We start from the raw sequence: 16,191 nt of genomic DNA, 5'->3' as shown, positions 1-16,191 counted from the left end.
TTTTATTTTACTTTATAGGAAATGAGTTTAGTACTTTTTTTAACCCGCGTTCCGTATTTATGAAGAATACGAGAAAAAGTGCTTGGTGCCATAAACCAAATCAAATAAAGTCAGCCTCAACTTCAAACTAGAACTTTTTCCTTTCCTGGGTCTGAAGTGTAATGTTTAAGGGGTTACATGGAATTGCAGGTTTCAAAAAAATCTGTCTTTTAAAATACCTGTAGAATACTGTTCTAAATTTTCAAATTTATCAGAATAACAGTTTTGGAGATACAGCCTTAAGAACTCGTGCGCTCTAGGCTAGCGTCTAAGTTCGCCGTCTTTAAACGCGTTTTTCTCGAAACTAGGTTTTTGAAATGGGTTGGCAAGATTTCTCGAGAACCACCTAACCGATCTTCATGAAATTTTACACAAATCTTTCAGATACAATACTTAAAGACTTGTACGAAGGAATTTTTTTCGATTACAACTATTTAAAGAAAAAATGTAGCGAAATTTTCACTAAAATTTTCATATTTTGTAAAATTTTCTGCCAAAAATCCAATTTTCAGTTTTTTTCCTTTGTCCAAGTTTTATGTTAAGGTTTTCTAACTGAAACACGTACTTTTTCACTTTAGATGACCTTTTTTTCGGAAGGTCACCGGAAATGACGTGCAATGGCACAGTTTAACATCCTTTTTTTTAATTTTAGAATTTCTTTGTTAATACATAGTGTATGCTTGTAACAATAAAAAATTCTAATAAAATATTTCATTTTTTATATCAAAGGAAAATTGCTGAAAAAAGACTGCTTTTTATCCGAGGAAACCCATGTAGCCCCTTAATTAAAGGAAGGAATTGAACGGCAAAAACTATCTTCCAAATTTTACAAGTAGTCGATTTCGTAAAGCTCCATTACCTGCCTGTTTATTTATGTAGCGCTATAATATTTTCTTCAAAGACTAAATATATCAATTGTTTTGCTTATCTGCGTATGCCAGATTTTGCCTTCTCCTGGATATTAAACAATAAAAAATAAGTATGTGAACTAATTTTTATGGTAAAGTGAAAACGATTTAATGAGAACCCGATCACGTTAACAAAAGATACCAAAAAACAAAAGGCAAATTAGTATTTTACCGTTATTTTCCATCAAATACAAATTTTATTTTTGTACATTTATCATCACACAATTATGAATTTTGGTAAATCCGGAGAAAACCAAAAAGATAACAAAGAAACGTAAATATCTGTGCAGTGTCAGGTGCCCACTTCACCTTTACGTGCAAAATCAACTCCATCGCGTGAATCTGAATGTACAGTTATTATTTTATGGCCACAATGAAATTGCAGACGGACCTAACGCCAATGCTGCGCATGCTCCAACTGCTACAGATACTACAAATGTACTCATTGACTATTCAATTAACATTGCCAATACTGAATAATTGATGTGGTCTGGACCTGTTTGGGTGTGGGAGGTGTTTTTTGCAAAATTTCTTTATGTTCGTACTCTTGTGCGATTTCTAGTCTAAGAATTTTATATGCTCAGCAATTGAGCAGCAAATTGTGAAAAAGCACTGGCAGCAAATGAAGCTGTAGTGGAATCAGAAGAAGAAAAAGAGAAAGCTGCAATGGTTCATTACCACTCTGCGTTAGGTGTTTCTAGTGGCTCAAGTGCGTTTAAATGGAACTCAAGCATTTAAGAAGCACTTTGGACCGAAGTGGAGCGAATTTAAATCTGCGATTCTCTGCTGAATCGAAATGAAATCAAACCATTTCTGAACCGAATTGTAACAGGAGACGAAAATTCTATCAAATACGGTAATAATGTGCAAAAAAGATCAAGGTCCAAGTGTGATGAAACTCAAAAGATGTTGGCAAAGCCAGGATTGACGCCTCGAAAGGTTATGTCGAGTGTTTGGTGGGATTGGAAAGGAATCATCCGCTATGAGCTGCTCCAGCCTGATCGAACGATTGATTCTACATTTTACAGTCAACAATTGATAAGATTAAAGCAAGAAATCGAAAAAAACGGCCAGAACTGACCAACAGAATAGGCTTCGTCTTCCACCAGGACAACGCTAGACCACACATATCTTTGATGACTCGTAAAAAAAGCTTGGCTGGGAAGTTTTGATGCATCCACCATATAGCACTGACCTTGCACCATCGGACTACCATTTGTTTCGGTCAATGCAGAACTCTCTTAATGGAGTAAAGTTGGCTTCAAGAGAAGCCTGTGAAAATTACTTGTCGCAGTTTTTCGCCGAGAAACCAGAAAAGTTTTGCACTGATGGAATATTGTCTTTAGCGATAGAATGACAAAAAGTTGTGGACCAAAATGGTACATATTTGGTTCATATATTATAAATACAAAAAAAAAAATAAGATGAAATTCGATTAGAAATACGAAAAGACTTTTCGACTATCCAATTTAGTCGAAATCGACTATTTTTACGTGATACAATAAACTATTAGGTGAACAAAACTATTATACTCTGTAGCAACATGTTGCATGAGTATTAAAATGGTATCGAAAAGTTGCAGGGTCAAAAGTTTTTGCTACAATACTCGATTTTGGCTGGCGAACGAAATTCGTCTTTGAATGACCAAGACCTTAATCGAATTCGCCATACCATCGATAAACATTGGTCCTTGATGGAGCTTCATCGCCAAAAATTAAAATTAGATTATCGATGCACTATTAAACCAATGTTCGAAGATGTAAAAAATAATCGAGTAAATAAAAGAGCGATTTTTTGGACGAGTTGAATATTTTAAGTTACTGCAAACAACACAAAAGCGCTCGTACGTCAAAACGTTCTGAGTAGACGTGCCATGAAAAATATCAATCTTTGCGATACATTTTTGAGTTACAAGATTGTCTCACTAGGGTTGCCAAATTCCGATATATAAAAGATAAAATACGTACAAATTAACGGATCAAAATCATCGTTTTTATTCGTACCTTTGGTTTTTGGCATCAAAAGCCATACATGAAACAATATCGAGCTCTCAAATGTAAGTGCATTAACCTCCGAAGAACTTTTAAAAATTATTTTTTATTTTTTCTTTTTTGAAGCCACAAATCCGATCACCCTAACATTACACAAAAGATGCACAAACTTTTTATAAAACAAATTTGTACTTTATGTTTTTTATGCGTCTGCTCATGTAAATTATTTCAATTCTTTTGTAGCCCAACCGCAGCTGTCGTTTATTTATTTATTTTTCAATGCTTTTTGACAATTACCAACTTTTTGTTTCGAAATTGTTTTAAGCCTGCACACACACATGTCCATACATGTAGTATACAAGTATGTGTGAGAACATAAGCATAAAATATGTATTTTTCGCTTTTCGAATTCAATGTTGTTATTTACTTTTTGTTGTGTCGTAGTTGTTGTTTTACTTTTCATGCCGTTCATTCCAGTGCTCTAAATGCAAATGTTCTATTTCGACTAATGAACTGTTTATCGTCGCAGAATTAAAAATCGCCCAACTAATTTGCATTTTATTCTCGGCTTAATTAGAATTTCGTATGGAGGGCAATGTTTCTTATGCTCCCAGCGCATAAGCGTTTGCGAATGCTTGTGTATATACTTGTATGTATATGTATGTGTGTAAAGTGCTTAAATTGAGAACGAAAGTTTCGAGCGCAATCAAGTGCGGATATGAGAAGTCCGTATGCATTGCATTGAAAGTACTTGTGTAAATCACAGTTAATTAAGCATATAAGGAATGATCTAGGCTTGCTTGAGACGACTCTCATACGCATGATCAAGGCAACTAAATATATTATATATATATATTCATATAATATATAAATCATATATCAATGATGATTTGTTTGCAAGTGATGTGCTTTGCTTCCGAACTGGTCCAAATATAATTTGGAATATCATATATCAATGATGATTTGCAAAAAAAAAAACAAAAAAAACGTCTTCGGTGATGTGCATTTCTGTTAGTAACTATGTGTTTGCTATAGTAATCCGTTCTAATCAAGTTTTTTAGAGATTACATTGTTGCCTTAAAAAATAACATACATCAAATATTTTGTCAAATAATTTGGAATATGTTCAGCAGCTATATGCTAAGTTAACCGATCTCATGTGACCTTTGGAATCAATGCACTAGTTCAATTGGCAGCTATATGTTATAGTGGTCCGATATCGCCAGTTCATATAAAGAGAGAAGAGAAAATTACGTTTGCAAAATTTCAAAACGATATCTTAAAAACTGAGGGACTAGTTCGTATATATACAGAGAGACAGACAGACGGACATGGCTAAATCGACTCAGCTCGACATACTGATCATTTATATATATACTTTATAGGGTCTCCGACGATTCCTTCTGGGTGTTACAAACTTCGTGACAAACTTAATATACCCTGTTTATAAATATGTAGTGTTAACGATACATATTCTCAAGAAAGAATGATTTTATATTTATAATAATAATAGTGCAGCAAAAAACTTAGAGACCAATCTTAAGTAAGAGGCATAAGGTTAAATAAGAAGGAAAAAAACACTTTAGCTCACTGTGGTATGAGTATCGTTTAATTTTTTTCGTTTTTTGGGCAACGATAGACCTTATAACTAAAACTAACTCCATGGTGGAACTAGACCTTAACAAATTAAGAACACAAACAAGGAAAGCGTTCAGTGAAAGTTATAATATCTAATTTGGCAGCCTTACAAAGAGATCATGTAGGTATACAAAAATCGTCAAGAAAGCAAAGGCAGACTAATGGCAGTATTTCTTTTCGCCAATAGAAACTTGCAAAGAATTCACCATAAGTAAGATACCTTGCAGAGGTAACACCTATGGGCCAAGAAAAATGGACTAGGTGTTAACCTTAGTAAGACGAGACTGATAGGCAGTAACGAAAAAAACCAAAACCCCTCAATTTCAACTTCTCACATACTTACAGTGAAGTATTTGGGTGTCGAGGTAGATACCAAATTGAAATGGAAAATGAATATCGTGAAACGTATAGGAAAGCTTATATAGCGTATTCCAAAGAATACTCAGCAGAAACTGATCATTAGACCAATCCTTACATATGGAGCACTTGTTTGGTGGCCAGCATTAAATAAACATTATAACATCAGGAAGTGAAATGGAATTCAGAGAGCAGCGTGTGCTAGTACCGGAGCATATACATAAGTCATGTTCGAATGATGCGCTAAATATGCTTCCGCACCAATGGCACATTTTCATACGTAAAATAGCAATACTTTCTGCTATAGGAATTCTGCTATAAGAGTTATAAACATATATCGAAATCTAAATAAATCAAATTATATCCTCCCAAGGGCGGACTTCAATAGGGACTTCCAGATGAGAATACTCTTCAGACGAGAATAATGAATAGGTTTAGTAGGGGAGGATAATACTTCCATACCGACGGGTTCAAAATGGACCACAATGTAGGGACAGGGGTATATTTCGAGTACTGGATATCTCCTTATCTTAGCGTGAAGATGTATGTACATCATGCAAGCGGAACTACTGGATATAGAGAAGGCCTGTGAAGTTCTATTATATAACTGCGGGAGAATACAAAAGGCAACCAGTTACACAGACAGCCAGGCGGCACTACCAGCCTTTTTGCCGCCAAAGATCAACTGTAGCGTAGTAAAAAAACAATGACGGCTTTAAGCTCACTGCCAGGTCAACTCGACTTATCCATAATTTGGGTTCCAGTTCATAGGCACATTTAAAGAAAATGCGTTAAAAATTGGGAATGCTCCACAATGCATGGGTGACAGTACAAAATTTATAAACAAATTTTATGATAAACCGAATAGAAAGAGAAAAACACCTATATATAAGAACATAAACTTTCGCTGTGTCCAAAATATGAAAATATCTTATAGAATATAATGTATGCATATACGTATAACTGTATTTGAAAACGTAACTGTCAAACGCTTTCGGTGGAAAAGTCTTTGCTTGTTTGATGGAAACAACATTCCTAGAAATAGCTATATACATATGTACAAACGGACATGACTAAGATGATTTTAGAGGGTCCTCGATGTCTTCTTCTGGGTGTGCCAAACTTCGTGTCAAACTTAATATACCCTGTTCAGAATAGAAATGTATCACAAGAATGCAGTTTGACCACTGTTGAGTTGAACAAGAAGGAGAGCGAGGCATACCAAGCTCAATAAAACCTTATTAGCATAAAATGCTTTGGTATTGAAATGTTTATATTCTACACGTCAGCGAAAGAATAAGAGAAACAAAAATGCTAAGTTAATGCCCTCGTATTATTCGTGAAAAAATTCGTAACCATCATACATACATTTATTGGTAAATTACTCTGAGGGGCCTCAATGTAAAGGGGTTATATACTGGCTTTAACAAAGGTTTCAGAAGACTGTTTTTATCGTTTGAGTCAATTATTAGAGGTGTATAAGTATAACTTTTTTTAAGACAGGTGAGAAATGGTGATTGGTAAGATTGGTGTCAGGTAGAATATACTTGAGTAAAATTAATACAAATGTACATATATTGTATGTATAGTATTACTCTCTACCAACTCAATCGAAGCTTTATTTTGAAGAGAGTTTATTGTTTTTCATTGAGGACATGACCCTTTGTCTACTTACGTAGTTCCATACTACGCACACTATATAATGTATTCCAGTAAGACAATCGCATACAGTGTTAGCCATACTATTGGAAGCATTTACTCATTACAATATAACGGGTGGAATGAGTTTCTTTCTGGCATTAGACTAAACCATTTCATTTTTTAAAGAAAAAATTAAAGATATGGACAATAAAATATGATACATTAGCATTTTCCTACACTTTCACTGGTGTATAATCTTTTACGGTCAAACTTATGTACATGAAAGATGATAAGAAGGATCAAAATCAGATCTTCGAAAAAAATTTCAATTTCAAAAATACTGGCCCGATTTTGACTTCAAGCCCGTAATTTTATCTCTTAGATACTTTGAAATTAATTCCAGGCGTTTTATGTGCTTGTTAAGGGTCGGGTTAGACAAATTTAATATTTCAGCATTTTCGCGAGAAACTTATTCGACGAGGTGGTGCATTCTCAAGATCGAAATTGTCGAAACGAAATTTTGCAAAAGAATTTAGACATTGGCGTTGGGTAAACACATCTTCTACGTACTTCTTCTGTTTTACTGCTCTCCCGTTCTTTTTCGCAGAACCTCTCTCTCGAAAACTCGTTACGTCATCTCATCAGATGTGGTCAACTTCCATGCCTCTGCACGGAAATAATGAGTGACTTGTAGAATTTGGCCTTTGTTCGTCAAGAGAGGACTTTATTGCCGAATCAGTCCGAAGTGGCACCTGTTGGCAAGAATTATTCTGCGTTTGATTTCGAGGCTGACGTTGTTGTTGGTGTTAATGCCGATTCCAAGATAGACGATATTATCAACCACTTCTGCAAAGCTGCAAATTTATTAGAATGCACCGATATTGAACCACTATAGTATATAGCTGCCATAAAAACTAACCAATAATAATCATGATAAAGGCTTTTCTAAGTCTTGATTAGAAGTTAATGCTGTAATCCTATATTTAAGAAATATGTAAAGTATTTCCAATTTCGTGCCCACTGCTGTGCATGAATATGCAAAACTGCTAATTATTTACAACAAATCAGAGCACTGGTCAACGTACGAACCGCTTAATGATAAATTATTTATACAAAACTAAGAAAAGGGGCCGATGAATTGTGCGCGCTTGTAAAAAAGTTCAATTCCAAGTTTACATGGCGCACAGGCGAAGCTCATTTCAACTGCAGACGCGACAGCGAACACCTTGAGTAGCGCGCACCATCACTTCCCAAGCAACTGAGCCGTCGTACTTTGTCATTTGCGTGTGCGTGAGTGTGTGTGGATTAGTGTTGTGTGTCATAAGTAGGCAAATAAATATACGCAGGCGTTTCAGCAGTTTCCTTTACGCACGCGAAAGTGATCAGATGATCAACGGAAGTGTGGATTGGAGTATAAAATTTCGAACAGTACAGGGAACCGGAATATTAACAGTACAGGACAACAGTGTGAAGTGGATAAAGAGTGGTGTTTTTTTTATATAAAAATCTATAATTAAAGCAATTTAACCTTGAAGAAATAGAAGTGAATGAACTCTGCTGCTCCATAAGAAAATTTTAAGTTTCGATTTTTTTATATATTTTTTTTAAATAAACATGGCTTATATAATCAAATATATTTATCGGCTATTGCATGATATATTCGAGCAGCACAAAGGTATGTTAGCCAATTACAGTTAAAAATTTCAAAAACCCTATTGGGATATCCTTTTCCTTGCAGATCCGCGCGTGCAACATTTGCCGCTGGTGGGCTCGCCGCTGCCCGTGGCCGTTTGCCTTATTGCCTATTTGTCCTTTGTTTTGCATTACGGTCCCAAATGGATGGAGAATCGAAAGCCATTCAACTTGAAATATATCATGCGCGTTTATAATGCGATACAAGTGCTTGCCAACTTAATTATATTTTTTGTTGTGAGTATAATATACATACATACATATGTATAATCATGCTTTCTTGTGTGTGCGTGTGTCTGTGTGTATTTTGTGCATGCTTGTGGCTTTTTAATGTGGAATTTTTAATTTTGTTAATGGCACCACTTCACTTCACTTCAGTTACTTTTTTCTATGTATTATTGATTTACTGTTACTTGTTTTTTTTTGCTTTTCTTTCCGGCATTTTCTAACCAGGGCGTACCGAATTCGTATATGCGCAAGGAGTTCAGCTTAACATGTCAACCGATTGACCACACCAACACCGAGCCCTGGATGTGGATAGTCATTTATCTTACCTATCTCTATTACATCACCAAGTATTTAGATTTACTTGATACGGTAAGCCAACCACTGAAAGGTTAATACAACTGAGCATGTATGTGTGTGTGGCTGGGTAAGTGTGAATATGTTGGTTAGAGAGAGTACCCTTCACAAGAGGGGGTGTGCCAATGGTCTGTGTGGCTTTGAAGTGTGCATAATTTATTGGTGTAAGAAGTATCTTAAAAGTGATTAAGTATTTAAACTTAAAATATAATTTAATTTTGTAATAGTGAAAGTCATCCGAATATAGGATTTTCTAATGACAGTGATATGATTTCTTTTCAAAAAACAACACACTAATTGTTAAGGAAATTCAAATGTTTTTTATTCAATGTGAAGTACAATCGATATAATTAAATTCTCAATATATCCTCACTAAAATGGCCTGTATGATATCTTTTGCAAGAACGAATTCGATGAACAAATTCAATTTTCGAGTACTTTTTCCACTAAATCGATTCCTATGTTGTGAATACCATGTTCAATGTTGTCTTCTAACGCTTAAAGAAAGCCCGTATTATTGCTAAAGACCAAGGACTTGAAAAAACCCAACAAGAAATAGTCTAATGATCACAACTTATTAGATTCAATGTTACTACTTCTTAAAATAATCGAATCTCCAAACTTTTCTTGTCATAATTCGGTTGTTCACGTAGTGCCGTCTTGTTGGAAGCAGATCTTCTCATGATCAACTTCTTCCAAAATTTTTTATCAAAAAATATTTCAAAAGAAATCCACTATTCGAAGACACCGAAAATACATATTACAATAAAATTTGGTATCTCACTAACCTATATTATGGGTCGCAGTTAGACTTAGTTTAATTTTCATATATTTCGCTTCGAGTCTGAGATAACTATATTCAAATCTCCTTTGATATAATTAAAGCTGAGGCTAAATTTAGTGCAGAGTTGTGCATATGAAAAATATATACTAGAGGGTGGGAAATTAGTAAATTGGGGTACAAGGTTCAACCCAAAGTCATTCACATATAACATATTTGACAGTTTATCGTTAGGAAGAGAGTCTGAAATCACAAAAAAAGGTTTGCTTTTAATTTTTAGGGAATAGAGAAAAAAAACTTGAATCCTCGAAAATTCCTTTATTGTTTTTCAAAATATTCTCCATTAAGATCTATACACTTTTTCAAGCGATTAAATCAATTGTCGAAGCATTTTTGCCACTCCGATTGAGGTATCTCCAAAACATGTCTTCTGAACGCATAAGTGTTGACAAACGTTGACCTCTTAGTTTATTTTTTAAAAACGATCAAAGTCATTCCATGGCTAGTCAGGACTATACGGAGAATGATTCATCAAATCGATGCTCAAGAATGCAGTTGTTTGGCCGATGTGTCACAGCTCGCATCAACCGTCTTCGGCGGTTGGTTTTCCCGATTTCTTGAAAGACAACTGCCAAAAAAAGTTTTACTGTTTAGTGGTTTGGTTGCTTTTGACCATTGTATGAGAGCCAACGTAATTTTTCTAATAGTCAAAAGCTCACTATTGAATATATGCTGATTCCACTGATGTATACAATTGTCTCTATATCACGAAAGGCCACATGAGTATCTTGCAATATCAGTTTGCGCACAGCACAAACAGTTTCTGGAACAACAACTGATTTTGGACGGCCTTCACACAATTCGTCTTGACCTCGATTGAATTCACCGATAAACACTAGTCCTTGATGGAGTTTCATCGTCAAAAATTGAATTAAGGTCATCCAAGCACTGTTGCTGAGTTAATTCTCGTCGAAAGTTGTAAAAAGTAATCGCTCGAAAATTTTCGGGGTTTAATACCATTTTTTGACCGAGATGAATATTTTAAGTTACTGTAAACAATAAAAATAGCGCTTGTATGTCAAAACGTCCTGGGTGTGCCTAACATAAAAAATTTCAAGGTTTACGTTAAAGTTTTGAACTGTCAGATGGCAATACTCGGACTGCATAATCCCGAAATATTAAGGGAAACCACGTGTTACATATGATATATGAGTACCACTTTACTCGAAAAGATGTTTTCATTGAATTTTGTGAAAATAAATCTCGCACTGACTGACAATATATTCAGTATATCGGTGCAGAGGTAATTCGTGGAGCAATATCGCACCTTTTTGGCATCAAACTATTGTATAATCAAAATTATAATTTCACTTAATTTTGCTAAAATATCTTATAGCTTTTGGACGATATAGCAAAAACTGTTATTTATCATACATACTGGCCAGTATTTACGATATAAAATCAACCGGAACCTTAAAGTTTTTATATAACTTTTATAAGTTTTCTTATATGCATAAGATATATGAGGCTAGGGAATATTTTGATAAATTTTGATCAATTTTTATCCATTTTTGGTATTACGGCATATCATTAACAGAAACTAATGCTCTCAGAATTTCATTAAGAAATCTCACAGATTGTTCATACATAAGTTAAAGGGATTTTTCTGAATTTCATTAAGATGTCTTACATATTGACCGATAGAAGGGGTATAAAGTCAACCGGAAGTTCGAAAATATTTTTATTAGGTTTATGAAAGCTAAGAGAAGTATTGACCAGATTTACCCATTTCTAGCACAAAGACCTGATGTAATGACAGACCTCAGTAAAACATCAGCCATATTTACTGCAGTCTACATATTTGTCTGAGGTCTTAAAAAGTTATAGTCGGATTTCGATAAATTTTGACGTAAGCTGACATTTGTCCGTTGTCTGAAAGCTATCCTCAAGAGGATCCCATTTAGTATTGAATGCATTATACAGAGAGCTGCCCAGAGAGCAGCAACTTTTGGTTAAACCACCGAGAATACAGCTCACTGAATCTTTAAAGTAAAGAGAAACCACTGAGGATGCGTTCCTTTCTCTTAGTACAGACAAAGTAAAAACGCAACAACAACGTGTGAAGCACTACCAATCAATAAGGTCCATAATGCTAAACTCAGCACAGATATAATGAAATGTTATGCCAGCCATAACCGTAAAACAAATCTCTCTACAAATTTATATCACTTCAACACTAGAAAGTTAACTGCATTAAAACAATTAGTCCATTAAGGTTAAAGCACAACTTTCTTCGAAACACTAAGCCATGCACACAAGCGCACACACACATACATACAAGTATAAAAACGCTGGCAATTTATGTTTAAGTTTATGAATGCAGAAAAATCTCAAGGTGAGAATGCCGAGCGTATTATATTGCAGCAACGGTAAACATGTCGAGTATCAATTCGATTTCTATCAACAAACAAAATTCAATTTTCTATCGACATTATCGCAGACAGCATCAAATTGCTTGTATGTGCGTGTGTATATCAGAATATGCAATAGGTGTGGTTTGGTTTAGATGTTGAATGTGTGTGTAATTGTATGCGCCGAGCTGAAGGCCAAGCTATAAACGTTTTTCATTTCGGTTAGTCTGGCAGGCAGCTGCCAACTGGCTTTAGACAACGCACTAACACCAATGAAACGATATATGGTGTATATGTAGGTATGTATATATACAAGTAAATAGATTTATATGTACATTTATGTGTAGCCACAAATCTATTTGTTTTTGTATGTATGTATAGTGGAAATATGGAATTTCGCTGAATAAATTTATTGCTTGTATTCTTTAGATTTGATTTCGTTTGCACTTTTTCACATTCCGTCTTCCTCTTTTTATACCCTGCACAAGACATGTTTTGATATCTTAAACAAATCAAAGTGTTTATAGCCCCCAGTCGAACACGTCGGAGAGCCTAAGCGGATATACACACGAGCTGAGTCGATTTACCTTTACCCATGTGCCTGTTTATATACATGGGAACTAGTCCCTTAGTTTTCGAGATATCCAACTGAAAATTTGCGTATGTCTTTTTCTCCTCAATAAACTGCTCAGTTAACAGAATCAAAAATATCGGATCACTATAGCATATAGCTGCCATACAAACTGATCACTCAAAATCAAGTCCTTGTATGGAAAACTTTTTTATTTGTGAAGCTATGTTCCCGAAATTTATCGTGAACTATTGGTCAGAGTAATAGTAATATCTCCGAAAAAATTGTTCAGATCGGACTATTATAACATATAGCTGCTATACAAACTGACTAATGAAAATCAAGCTCTTGTATGAAAAGCTTTTTCATTTCATGAGATATCTTACCGAAATTTATCACAGAATATTATACAAGAAAATAGTAAGATCTCGGAAAAAATTGTTCAGATCGGACTATTATAGCTTATAGCTGTCGTACAAACTGATCGATCAAAATCAAGTCCTTGTATGGAAAGCTTTTTCATTTTACACGATATCGACCCAAAATTAATCACAGATTATTGTCTAAAGCAATGCTATAATCTGAAAAAAAAATTCAAAATCGGACGACTATAACATATAGCTGCTATACAAACTGACCGCTCAAAATTAATATAAATATAATTTTATACCCTTAATTTTATAAGAAATGCACCTGAGAAGATTATTATAGCTTCGGTGCAGCCGAACTTAAAGTCTTTTCTCGTTTCTTTCTCTTCTTTTTTTTCCGTTTCTTTCAACAACACCTCTCAACTTGTTTACTTGCAGATTTTCTTTGTGCTGCGCAAGAAAAACAATCAAATCACCTTTTTGCATGTTTATCATCACGCCGGCATGGTTTTCGCTGTTTACGCGTTCACGACCTTCTTGACAGGTAAGTTTCGCCGCGTAGCAACACATGCACATACAACACTGTGCCATGTTCAAGCTACAAATTCAGCTTACAATAGCGTTAAAAATAACTAATAAGTGAATTTAGTTAAAGAAAATATTAATTTGCAATATATTTCACTTTCTCTCGCGCCCACAGGCAGTCACAGCACCATGATAGGCGTCATCAATGCCCTCATACACACCGTCATGTATGGCTATTACTTTGTGACGTCCGTGTGGACCGTCAAACGCGCCCTCTGGTGGAAGCGTCACATAACCCAGCTGCAGCTGCTACAATTCGGCTATTTATTCATACACTTTTTGATGGCCATCGTGCGCAACCATTGCCAACATCCGTTGATTATATCCTTTGTCGGCCTTATACAGAATCTATTCATGTTTGCCTTGTTCCTCGATTTCTACTACAAGGAATACATAAGGAAACCGAAATTGCTGTCTAGGGAGCAGCAACGTCAACGTCAACAACAGCAACAGCAAAAGCAGCTGCAAAATTCGCAGACGCCTTCACAACAGCAAGGCGACGCGGCAACGCAACGCAAACAGTCGGTCAATGTGCAAACACCGTTAACCTCCGTCGAGTCGGATCAATGCGAGCAGCGTCTGCAGCAGACATGCGTCACGCAGACGTCCGAGCAATTGAATTCAAGTGGCAATACGGCAAGTGGGAAGCAACTCCCAGCTGTGCCAGCGTCTAGTTTGCATAAAGCGAAATATAGTTAAAGTAATATAATCGTGGATTTTTCACTTCCGTTCATTTGATTTTTTTCTTAATTATTATTTTTTATTTAAACAAAATGCTACACTTATTTAGTCTTTTAATCAAAAATATTTTCTGTGTAAAATAGTTAATTTCAGCAATGAAGTATTAAACGACCGAATTGAGCGTTAGTGTGCTTTTGATTAATGAAACTGAGTCTTCGTCATAAAGCTTGATAACTTTATCGGTTCTTTATTTGAAACGTTAGATTGGTTCATGACACTACTTTTTGAACTTTTTGGAGGTGGTCCATCGAAAGTAAGTATAACTCTTCTGTTTTCTTGACGTAGCCCCACAAAAAATAGTCTAAAGGCGTTAAATCGCATGATCTTGGTGGCCAACTTACGGGATGGCCATAGAAAAATGGAAATTATTTTATTAATTGCTCTTAAAAAATCAGACTCTTCGTTTTCGTGGGATTTTTAGTGCTAGAGTTTTAAGTATTCTGCTAATTTGCTTACGCGAAAATGGAAGGGGAAACACAACGAAATCAAATGGTTCATAGGAATGTGGTAAAAATTAGGGTCCACATGTCCAGGTATAAGGAAAAGCTAACTCAGGCTCAGCCAATAGAACATATGAGTTTCATTTTGGAACCTATTTATTTGAATAGAATAACCTTTAATAGTGCTACTCGTACAAACAATCTGTTTCGCAAACTTGGCATAATAAATGGAAAGATGAAGAATTAATGAATCAGTGTAACTATTACAAGAAGGACCGAATCATGTTGTGAAACATAATGTCATATTTGAAAACCATAGCATATAAATTTAGTCGCAAATCGTGATTGTAAAAAACTCGAAGTACTGATAAAGAGAAAAAGCATTAAGAAACCTGAGCAAAATATCTGATAAAAGACTCTTTCAGGGGAAAGACCAAGCAATACAAGAGTTATAATCAAAAGCATTAATCTGGGCCGACAAATACAGCCAATAGAGTTGACAGTTAATTTTTTAACTATACATATTCAGGCAAGAGTTAGAATACTTCTTCTTCTTCCTTTTTGGCGCAGACACCGTTTTTGGGGTTATAGCCGAATTAATAACAACGCGCCAGTCCTTTTTCGTCCTCGCTGTTTGGCGCCAATCGGAGATCCCAACTGTAGCCAGGTTCTTCTCCATCCTGACCATTCGAATGACATGTCTTAGCCAGAGTTGCCGCTGTCTTTTAATTCGCTGAACAAGTCAATATTATCGTATATCTTGTACAGCACATCGTTCTATCAACTGCGGCATTCGCCGTTGCCAATGCCCAAAAGACCATAAATCTTCCGCAGAACTTTTCTCTCAAAAACTTGTAACGTCGACTAATTAGATGTTGTCATCGTCCATGCCTCTGCACCATATAACAGCACGTGAATAATGGGTGATTTAGTGTGTTTGGTCTTTATTCGTTGAGAGTGGACTAAAGATCAGTAAGTGTACCAAGTTAGGTTTAGGTAATGATTAGTTTAGGTTGTAGGGTCAATATCAATCGCAGCCACTTCGCTAGGTTCTTCGAAGGTGTGTCTACCGAGATAATTCAATCTCAAACCAATCGTAAGCTGAGCATGGGAGGAGATAAATACAAGATGATTCCACCTCGCTTTCCTCCATACAGCTTTTACAAAGAACATCCGCATTGGACAGTGTTCAGTCAGAACATCTACAATGGCGGCGATATTAACTATGCTTAGGGCAAGTAGTTCGGTAGACCACTTATGGTTTAAATGGTGTCAGAAGGATCTCGCAGTCGTACAAGTTCAGGCTGTTGACCAGCGTCCGCCAAACCCACTGGAGGTCCATAGGTCCAGCGTTAGAGCGTAAAAAGAAATCGGACAACCGACTGACTTCTAGTCTGATGAAATTGGGGTAAGGGTGACCTCCCTAACAAGCTCGCGAGCATTGCA

General features: G+C 35.6%; 1 protein-coding gene and 1 long non-coding RNA gene across 2 annotated transcripts in view; one reads left to right on the top strand and one right to left on the bottom strand.

Moving 5' to 3' along the window:
• Positions 1–16,191, bottom strand: part of LOC126758889 (uncharacterized) — a 156,734-nt gene that overhangs the window by 108,823 nt on the left and 31,720 nt on the right. The window lies entirely within an intron of this gene.
• LOC126758878 (elongation of very long chain fatty acids protein F) lies at positions 7,747–14,431 on the top strand. Its single transcript, XM_050473297.1, has 5 exons — positions 7,747–8,249; positions 8,313–8,503; positions 8,720–8,863; positions 13,418–13,523; positions 13,680–14,431. The coding sequence occupies exons 1-5, from the start codon at positions 8,189–8,191 to the stop codon at positions 14,261–14,263; spliced, it is 1,086 nt and encodes a 361-aa protein (XP_050329254.1). The 5' UTR covers positions 7,747–8,188; the 3' UTR covers positions 14,264–14,431.

This window comes from Bactrocera neohumeralis, chromosome 5 (genome assembly GCF_024586455.1).
Source record: "Bactrocera neohumeralis isolate Rockhampton chromosome 5, APGP_CSIRO_Bneo_wtdbg2-racon-allhic-juicebox.fasta_v2, whole genome shotgun sequence".
Lineage (NCBI taxonomy): Eukaryota > Metazoa > Arthropoda > Insecta > Diptera > Tephritidae > Bactrocera > Bactrocera neohumeralis.
The sequence above is the reverse complement of the archived record's forward strand: the minus strand, read 5'-3'. Positions and strand labels throughout refer to the sequence as shown.

Bases quoted from the DNA above. Each gene is read 5' to 3' on its own strand.
- LOC126758878 (XM_050473297.1), top strand. From the start codon at position 8,189: ATGGCTTATATAATCAAATATATTTATCGGCTATTGCATGATATATTC. The intron at 8,504-8,719 runs GTGAGTATAATA...TTTTCTAACCAG, and splicing joins ACTTAATTATATTTTTTGTT to GGCGTACCGAATTCGTATAT. The intron at 8,864-13,417 runs GTAAGCCAACCA...GTTTACTTGCAG, and splicing joins ATTTAGATTTACTTGATACG to ATTTTCTTTGTGCTGCGCAA.